Source organism: Daktulosphaira vitifoliae, unplaced genomic scaffold (assembly GCF_025091365.1).
Source record: "Daktulosphaira vitifoliae isolate Bord-2020 unplaced genomic scaffold, ASM2509136v1 Scaffold_323, whole genome shotgun sequence".
NCBI lineage: Eukaryota > Metazoa > Arthropoda > Insecta > Hemiptera > Phylloxeridae > Daktulosphaira > Daktulosphaira vitifoliae.
The window spans coordinates 4012-14816 of record NW_026099888.1 but is presented as its reverse complement, the minus strand read 5'-3'; the positions used below and the strand labels follow the sequence as shown (position 1 = coordinate 14816).

The 10805-nt window shown below is 34.8% G+C and overlaps 1 protein-coding gene across 1 annotated transcript; it reads left to right on the top strand.

The window, feature by feature from the left end:
• The first annotated feature begins 5972 nt into the window (after nt 1-5972).
• On the top strand, nt 5973-8978 carry LOC126909387 (uncharacterized). The gene is made up of 4 exons (XM_050691806.1): nt 5973-6009; nt 6910-7230; nt 8605-8730; nt 8794-8978. Exons 1-4 carry the CDS (start codon nt 5973-5975, stop codon nt 8976-8978), a joined length of 669 nt encoding a protein of 222 aa, XP_050547763.1.
• Nucleotides 8979-10805: the final 1827 nt, after the last annotated feature.

Sequence of the window (10805 nt, the reverse complement as noted above, 5' to 3'; positions counted from 1 at the left end):
AATACTGTCGACGGGCATTTAGGCTAAACCCCTAAATAGCGACGTAACACCATAAATGAGCGTGAAATTCTTGATAGAGTCACAGTGTCATCAAGAAGCATCAGTTCTAAGAAAACTCTACTACATGAACAATATGGCTGCCGAACCTGTGAGAAAACAACGCTACATTTATATCACACCAACACCTCCAAAAGAGATGTTTGGCAGTTCAAGTTACACTACAACGTTCAGGGACAGAAAATTTTTACAAGTGGGCTGAATCCAAAAAAAAACTTCGAAGTTACGGTATGCATTATTAATCTCTCACGATATAGTATGTTAGCAGACTTTTTAAATATTATTTATGGCATGATGGATGAAAAAACATTATTTCAATAATCACATCCAATAAAAGGAAAAAACATTATGTTATACCAAAATGTTGATTTTAAAATAGTCAAAGTATTGTACCATGATACTATGCAATTAATATTAGAATCGAGGATGGTCAATGGGTTTCAAGTGTTATTGAATAATGAAAACATTAAGAGACTTATGGACTTACAGTGCACAATTAAAAATAGTGCGATATCAAGAAAAATAAAAACACGTTTACTATAATGCCATCAAATACACCGCATCATACAATACGCTGTCGGTAAATGGTCGGGCCCTAAAATTCAACAATCAAACAATGATGAAATGATTAATTTTATAAGAAGTTTGAACGATAAAGAAATATGCGATACTATTCCTAAAGGTGACAGTAATTGCAAAAGCGAGCTGAAGAATTTAGCATACAATGTAATAGTTGATCGTTGGGTCAAGTCATGGTCCGAGTACATGCTTCAAATTAATGTGAGTTTAATGAACATAGAATGTTATAAACTTCATTGTTATTAAATAAATAATTTTGTTTTTGGAAAAAGAAATGTGCGACGAAAATGACGGTCCGGCATTTTTCAATACAACATTGTTTAGCCAAGAAAATAGTTATAGTCTATAAGAATCACAAAAGCCGAAACCCAATCACGTCAAAAGATTAATCCATATAAATAATTTATGAACAATAACTTTAAGTATTGTAATTGTACTAGTTTCTTATAATAAACTTTTTTTTTTTTTTTGTTATTTATTCGATAATTTATTTACAATCTATACAACAAGTACATGAAGCAAATTTGATCAATTTGAATAAAGTTTATTACATTAGATTTAATTTAAGATATATATAAAAGTGTTAGTATTTCCGGAACACTTTCAAAAGTTAAGTTGAAAATATTATTTTTTTGTGAAATAGTTGTCAAAAGTTCCTGTGGGCAGGTAAAGGGTCAGATTTATAAAAAAAAACATACAAAATGATAGGTAATTACCTCATGTATTTATAAAAGTTATGTTAGTTTTAAGTAAAATGAAATAGAAAAAATTTCGAAAATTAATGATTTTTAAATTTGTAATCTTTTTGGAGATTTCACTCTTTTACGGGAAACGACAGAAATTTTTCCAATTTTGAGGATAATGTCTTCGACTAGATACGATTTGTGATCTTTTGACGTATTGTTAAAAGAAATCGGTTCGGTGAAAGCTGAGAAAAAGTGATATACACAAACAATAAAAATATATCATAGTAAAATTAATACCTTCTCAGCTCGCATCGAAGCTAAAAAAGAATCTTACAATACAATATATGAGTATTTAAATTTTTTTTGGAATCTAACATAATTCTTTGCGGCATAGTAATGTATTTTATTTAAGAATTAAAATGTAAAATAATTTTTAGATTTGATATGATGATTTAAAAAAGTATTTCTATAATTATTTGAAATAATATTATACCAAAGTATGCAATAATTTGCATGACTCAATTGAAGCCGTGAAAAGTAATTTTAATAAGTTATTTTCAAATTCTTAATATGCACCATAAAACTAAAATATTAGAAAGATTTTCTTAATGTCTAAGAGAAAAATAATATTTTTTGGTTTATGACGAAAATAACTTTATATTTGATTATACTGTAATAAGAAGTAGAATAGTGTGGTCGAGTTGGTCATGCAACAGTGCCTGATGTGTACTGTTTCAAAAAAAAATTATGCAGTAAAACTAACTTAAAAAAAAAAAAATTTATTTTGAATATTGTTTTTTACACTCAATAAATAAAAACATGAAATGGGTCAGATTTCAGTCCTACTACATGTACGTGGTAGTTTGACTGACTAACACCGTGTGATATAAGCTGCGGTATAAAGTCTGACAAATAAGGCGCAGACGACAACGACCCGTTGCAAATGGACAAACAACTCAACACCTGTTCTGAAGACAACCAGATTTGTGTCGCTTACCGTTATTATGTTTTTGACACATCTCTACACCCTAATCACTCTTGATAAAATATAAAAAAAAAAAAGATATTTCTGAATTAGTATTATTTATCCGCATAATTGGAAAAAAAAATTATCATGCTATAGACAAAATATCGAAGTATTAGACAGAACCGGGCAGCTGACGATTGGAGAAATATAATCTTCTTGGATATAAAAGATATTATGAAAAAAATAAACCTAATAATCAACTAAAAGCATTCATAATGGGTTTTCAAGAATATTCATTTTTTTAATATTTTTACTATCTAATTTTTTTTTTTTAACTATATAATACAATAAATTTTTTACGAATTACCTACATTAAACGATAGATATGTGACAAGTTGGAACAAATATAGATGATGCCTGACAGTCATTAAAATCATTATCATAAGAAACACAATTATACGATATTTACACTATGCAATATTTTGCACGTTAATACTATTCGATTATTTGTCGGTAAATTGATATTATTTTTGTTGTCACTTAGATACTAAATATTCACAGTCTTATGTCATGTATTTTATGGCGGTTTTTATATGGTTTTATTCCTTTTGGTCACAAACACTCCCTCACCTTATCTTTTTGCTAGTTGCATGAGGCCCAGCCTCATTGGGGCAAAGCCGGTGTGAAATTTTTTATCCGCACTGGATATATGATGTGCATGGTAATACAACTAATCACCGTCCACACCATTGCGGTGTTTTTTACGGGGCGATTGTTACCAGCGTCGTTTTTACCGAAAAATGACTCGAAATTTTGAGAGGGTTATCCTCCTCCCCAGAAATTTTAATTTCCCCACCGAAGATACCGGAATTTTCGGTTATCACACTGGATTTATGGTCATTCTTCGGCCTTTTCAGGGAAAATTGTTGTTTTTCGGTAACGATTCAGTGTAATCCCTTTTCTGTCCGGCTATTTCTACTTTTTTCGGGTTTTTACCCGTAGAAATAATGTCCAGCAGCCAATCGCCGGGGGCTTTAGCTTCTCGCCCAAAGGCCCGTTCAGAGGGAGTACTCCCTGTTAGTCTGTTCCGACAATTTCTTATTGAAAAATTATAGTCGGAATACAGCTGTCCCAGTGACTATGTGGTTTGTCAACCAAAGCTGTCCGAAGACTTTTTTTCAAATCTTGGTTTCAGCGTTCTACTGGATTTGCTCTTGGATGGTAAATTGGCGTTGTCCATCCTTCTGTGCCACACTTCTCCAGTGCTTTCTCCATTGTTTTGGAGACGAACTGTGTTCCATTGTCTGAGAGAAGTTCTCTAGCATAGCCGAAACGTGAGAAGAACTCTCTTTCTAAAGTATCGGTATTCGTCTTAGCGGTGGCTTGCCCTAGGGGGTATGCTTCCACCCGTTTACTGTAGCAGTCTGTTGCTACAAGTAGGCTAGTCTTACCACTTTGATATCTTGGGTATGGCCCCATTAGATCAATACTAACAATCTCCCATGACTGACGGGGCTGTCTTGGTCGCAATGGGTCATCTTGATTCCGTTTTAGTGGTTTAACGCAAGCACAAACGTAACACCTTACGACATATTGACATACCGACTCTCTCATACTGGTCGAAAAGGAACGATTACCAATGCTCCGGTAAGTTTCTTTCCACCCTGGATGTCCTACGGAACGACGATAATCTTTCCTTACGTCCCGTTATTTACCGTGCCTTTTACCAAATACCATCTTGCAAGTATTATTCCTGGTGTAAGCGCCGGTAAATTGAATTGTCACTCCGCAGTTTCCGGACATACTGGACCAAAGTTGCATCTTCGGCTTGCCAGGTTCTAATGTCAGTAATATCTGTATTCTCCGGGTAAGTTTTTTCACTTTTACCGTTCTTGGCTGGGCTAAAAGAGTCACTATTACTTTGCAGATATGTTTTTTCTGACTTTTACTCGAGTAATTCGTCTAAGCTTGGGTCCTGGTCGGACGCTGAACGATTACCCTGTTTGTCAGTTAACAGCTTCTTCCGATAAATAAGTTTGCGGCTCGGGCCGTAGATCATAAAATGAATCTGTGTCAATTTCTTTGGGTTCCGGGTCTTCCAGAGATTTGTTCGGCAAACTGTTTTCGGACAGAGTTGCTTGTGTTCCTTGGTTAGGATGATTTGTACTACTCTTCAGTANAGTTGCTTGTGTTCCTTGGTTAGGATGATTTGTACTACTCTTCAGTATTTCCGAAATTTCTCTATCTACTGTACATTTCTTCCATGGACACTCCGTTTCTTCGGATTTGATAGCGGCGAGCTGCATATTTTTGCGCTTTTCCGGGGCCATTTTGGTTCCTGGTCGGAAACTTTGGTACCGGGCTTGCGCTCATGGTACTTCGGGCGGACTAGTTTTTCTTGTCCGGTCGGATTCACATGAACTGTCCAGAACTCTTCCCGTTTCCCGTCCTCACCATAATTCTTTCCGGGCTATTCGTCCCATTCCGATTGTAGTTTATGCAACGTGCCCTCCGGATGGGCTTTTTTCCGGTCTAATAACCTCTTTCTCCGGTGGCGGTTTCTTATTTTCCCATTTGAAGCTATTCCCTTCCGCGGAATACTTCTTTTCTTCGGGCCGCCGTTCCGGAAGAAAGTCTTCTACGTCCAAGCCGCTAGCCAGCTCTAGCAGATCTTCCATTGGCCTAATGAGCAGTCACTGCGCATGAGGTCATATGATTAGGTCGTCCAACTCGTACTCTATCAACTTGAGTTGAGACGACGGCTAGCTGGCTCTTCCACATTACAAACTCCTCTAGGGATTGTCGTTCACCTTGGTAAGCACTGTGGAGATCATTGCGTACTTTGGTAAGTATAGAAATGCTATTGAACCTCCTCAAAAATTGTTGCTGGAACACTGACCATGTGAGGTTCAAGTAGCGTATGGTAACCCACCAGTTACCTGCCTCTGCTTTTAAATGTGGGGACAGTACACGTACCCACTTCTGGTGCGGTACATTCGCTTCAATTAGAAACGATTCAGCCTCTTCAATGAAAGCGTTGGGGTCCTATTGTTTCTTTCCGGTAAACTCTGGCAGAGAATCACGTGCCAACGTTACACTATAGTGGGACAGTAACAACGTTTCGGTCGAAACTTTCCGGGACGGCCATCTGCTCACATCCTTCCGACCAGATTTCTGATGTGTCGGTTCTGTCCGCCATAACTCGCTAAGTGTGTGTAGTAGCGGTATGCTTATCCTGTTGGTACTTCCAGGGACCCCTTCCACATAATCGGTAAGTAGGTTGACTTGCGACGTCAAAGTGTCCACCTTTGTTTCCAGCAAGCCAATATGGTCGCGATGGAGTGACACCGTGTTCTCTATTTCCTCAATTTTGGTCATATACTCGTCAAGGTACAAACATAAGGTAGTGTACATGTCCTGTTAGAAATTCCACTCGTCATTATCAAGTGCATTGTCCGATCTGCCATTGTCAGCTCCACAAGTCTGACTTGTACTCCCTTTAGGAACATCCTCGCTCTGAGGGAGAGGATTCTTGGGTTGAATGGGGTAAAATTTGATACTTCCCACATTAACACCCTCCTCCAGAAGATAGTCCTCCAGCCTGATCATAAGATCGGCTTTCGATCCCCCAGTTGCGGGGACTCGCTAACTCCCCTTGTAATTCCTTAATCGATAATTTGAGTATGGTTTTACCTAACATACTGGTTGATAAAGTCACAAGTATATAAATAAATAACAAGTAGGTCAGTGGGATGATAATGCGCTGATTTTTGCCTAATATTTATTTTTAGTACAAACCACGTTAGAGAAAATTCCCGTATAATAAGCCTATGACTATTGCTTATATATACCTTAACCCTAAAAATTAATAATCTTATAATTATTTAAGTCATAAAAATTTCTTATTCTAGAACTTACTACACTTTTAGTCATTTAAAGCTTTAGGTTCTCTATTTTGCAAGCATATCACTAAGGGTACTAAAAATAATAATTGCTGTAATTATTTAGCACTTAGCTTAATTACTTCTTAGTCTGAAAAAAATTCCTTATTCGAATGCACCAATAATGTAATCAAGGTTTATTTGTGACAAAATAAATAGTAAAAAAGTGTTTAAATATTAATCTCAATATATTTTAAACCAATACACGTAAGGAAGCACATAAAAAGTGTCACGATAGATTTCCGTGAAGTAGTTGAAAAAGTAATATGTATATATTTTTGGTGCAATGCCAGACCGGTTCGCGTCACCTACGGTCACTCATCGTCGCGTGACCTATTGGACGAGGAAAGGCAGCTGTGTCTCAGTCGCCATCCAGCGATAAGTCTAAAGTGAACTACGACTACTTCAGAGTACTTTTTGGTTTCTAAATACAAAAGTGCTTCAATTATATTTTACTATTCAAAATATATATATAATTTTTTAGATAGCAATATATTCATTTATTATAACTACAACTAGTCGAGTAATAGAGACTTGACTAAACCTAATGCCTTAAGCTTTATGTAAAGTCACAATTTTTCGATGCCCTTAAAAATAAAAATTGTATTTGTATGTCTCTTTCTTAATTAGATATTAAATTTTATTACAGCAAAACTTAATTAATATTTTTCTCATTTAGCAATTCAATATGATAATTCAAATGACGAACAAAAATGGCAATTAAAAGAAGACACGACAAGAATAACTGCAGAAAACGGAAATTTGGAATTGTTAAAATATGCATTTCAAAAAAGATGTAAATGGGATGAAAAAACAACAGAAGCTGCTGCAAATAATGGTCATTTAGAATGTTTAAAATATGCTTATGAAAATGGTTATAAATTGAATCAATTCAAAATTGCGAAAAGTGCGATTAGAAATGGTAATCTAAAAATATTAAAATATATTCACAAAAATGGATATGATTTCAATCAATTCATAACTAACGTTGCTGCTGCTGGTAATCTAGAAATTTTAAAATATGTCCTTAAACATGGTTGTCCTTGCAATAAAGTTACAACTTATACAGCTGTTTTTAATAGAAATCTGGAAAATTTTAAATATTTACACGAATAAGCCCACATAGTAATGAAATATTTCTAGAATATTCCTAGAATATTTATTTTTGATATTAAAATATTTCTAGAATATAACCAGAATATATTGAAATATTCTCACAATGTTCTCAGAATATACTTTGGCAGCGAATATTACATTCTCACAATATTTTAAAGGTATATTTCTAAAATGTTATAAAAAATATATTGTGACAATATTTTTAAAATGTTTTATAAATATATTAAAAAAATGCAAAAAATAGATCGCTACGCGGGATTTGAACCCTGTACTTCTAGCGCTTTGGACTCGTACGTGACCCATTGACCCACAGGTTGCTTCGAAAGAAATAGGATAAAAAAGACTATTTAAGGTAGTTCAAATGGTTATTTGTCTGTTAAGTAATTTTTCTTGTTTAAAAAAATTCAAAGTAAATACAATTTTATATTCAATTTAGATTAGATTCATATAATTTTTTTGAAAATCGGCGATCCCATCACCATGATTTCTCCTTGTAAGTTAGAAACTGACTATTATTGTTGATAATATAGAAATATATTCTAACTATAATAAAAAAACTTTTTAGGATTTTTAGTTTCACAGGACAATAATAAGATATAATTGCGTTGATAAAACTAAAAAAATTTTAACTCGATAGGCCTGCAAATAATAGCAACAAGGGTTTTTTACTGTCCCTAACTTACTTAGCTTAATTGAATTAAGTTAATTAAAATTGATACTAATTAGAGAAAATGGCTGTTTACTTATTAAAGATTTAGGAATATGTATATATAATACATAAGTATTATATAACAAGATACCAATATCATCCAAAGATGTAACTAAAGGGAGAAAAGAGGATGGCTTGTGTCTCTTAAGTTACCTCAGTTGGCCAACAAGATATATATTTATAATATTTAAAAAATTATATTGATAATATATTCAACAAATATTTCAAGTTAAATATTCTATATTTATTTTAATTAATATATTTTCATAATATTTATAAGCAAATATTTAAAAAGATATTTTTTAAGCACATTGTAGAAATATTTTCGGTGTAATATACTGTATTTATTCTCTTTAATATATTATCAAAATATACATAAACAAATATTTAAAAAATTATATTTTGAGCATATTATGAAAATATTTCAATAGAATATATTTTTTATTATGTTTATGAGATATTGTCACAATATTTTATTCAAAATATTTTAAAAAGTATTTTGTAAGAATATTTTGACAATATTAATATATTGAAATTGCTATGTGGGAGGATGCCCATGGGATGATAGAATTACTTATGAGGCCGCCATTCAGGGTAATTTAAATATTTTAAAATATGCAAATGAAAATGGTTGTAAATGCCATGAACATACAACTACAGAGGCAGCCAAAAGAGGTGATTTAAAAATATTAAAATATGCACATGAAAATCAATGTCCGTGGGATGAAAGCACAACAGAAGCAGCTGCTTTTAGCGGTAATTTAGATTGTCTTATATATACCCGTGAACATGGATGTAATTGGGTTGAAGGTACAATGAGAGGATCTGCAGCAAATGGACATTTAAACTGCTTAAAATATGCTCGTGAAAATGGGTGTTTGTGGGACGAAGGTAAAACAAGACTTGCTGATGCAAATGGTTAATTTAGTTGCTTAAAATATGCTTAAGAAAATAATTGTTCATGAAGTAGCAGTACCATTTCTGAGGCTACTCGAAAGGGATATACTGATATAATTAACTATTCTACTGAAAATGGCTGTCCTAATTAATGTTCTGTTGAAATATCCTAATTTTTATTACATTTATTTATGGCAAATTATTTTTGAAAATAGTAATAGGAATTAATTTATTGAATAAGTATATTAAATCTAAAAGTAACTATAAAAAAAAACTAATAAAAAATTCACAATATTTTTAGTTTTTGATTAATTTAATAACAAAAGTGTTATATAAATTTTTTGTTCTGATAATAATGTTTAGTAAAATCTCGAAAAGAGACAGCTAAGAGTAACATATATCAGTTTCAATATAGAATGTTTAATAAAAATAATTAATTATTTTAATTTAACAATATGCTTTTTATTTTTCTTAATCATCATGTATAGCCAATCCATATCAAAGCATCCAAACTAGTCGCGCGACCATTTAAAACTTGACACAGCATCGCGTTCTGCTCTAGGGTGGCATTCACTAGTATCTCTTTCAATATCAGCCGTTCACCTATCAATATCACAATCAATGGTCATAGTTCATCTCTCCACCCTTGTCACTGTTAACAGGTCTCTGCCGACTGTGTATAGCTGATTATGCGTCTTTTATTTTTTGTTTATCGCAAGTAGATTTATCAAATTTGAAAGACTTAAATTTACAATTGACTAAATTAACGANAAGACTTATATTTACAATTGACTAGAGTAACGAGGATTTTATATTATTATCTTTAATATGAAAGAATGAATGTACGGTTGAATAATGAGCTAATGTGCTAATTTTCCTAGCCCTTTTATTTTAAACTTGTGGGTAAAGAAAAACTATTTTTCATTAAAATAATTTAATGACATTACTAGTAGTTGTATATTATATAACCTGGATATCCCCCCTAACCCGTACGATGTGTGTTAACCTATCTAATGTAGGCGGGAGGTGTAAAAGGCTGATGGGATATGGTGAAAGGCATATTCCCCCCCACCCACATGATGTGGTTTTACCGTGTCATAGGTAGACGGGAGTGGTGTGTCCAGTGATGGCATGCTGAACATCGATCCCTGAGTGATGAGTAGGCCGATCTGCTCATGCGTGTTGTCACATGTTCCGGTGTCGCGGTGGAGGACTTTCCCGAAGCCCAGGCTAGATCGCCCGGTTGCAGTGTCTCGACTTTTCCGTCAATCCTTCGACGCGCAAAGGGGTTCCGCATTTGAGAGGTTCCCACACCGACNATTCGTAAAGCAGCCGCGCCGACGTGCGACCACTGTTCGGATCGCCCGGGAGAGGCTGATAGCGCTTTGCACACCCTCTTCCGGTGCGAGGCGTGGGCCCAGGAACGGGACTCTTTGGAGTCTCAACTAGGGTCCACGTTCCGAGTCGGGTCCATGGTGGACCTGATGTTGAGGAGCCGGGAGGCGTGGAGGCTCGTCCAGGTGTTCGCCGAATCCATCTTGAAAAAGAAGGAGGAAGCTGAACGCCTGAGACAGAGGCAGCCGCGCCGCCCGGTACAGGAGGACCTAAGGCGCTGGTTTAGGCCGGCGCCATAGGTCCTAGTGTTTATATGTTTTATGTTTATGTGAGTTATTTTTGCCCCTTCGCTTTTAACGGAGGAGGCCACACCACGTTGTGAATCAGCTCTTGATTAATTTCGGGCTGATTCACAACGTGGTGGTGTGAGTTTTAGAGACGGCGTGGGCCGCCCTGAAGTAATACCTCACGGTAGTTCCAGGGCGGTCCACAGTTGCGCCGGTCGGAGTAAAAAAAAA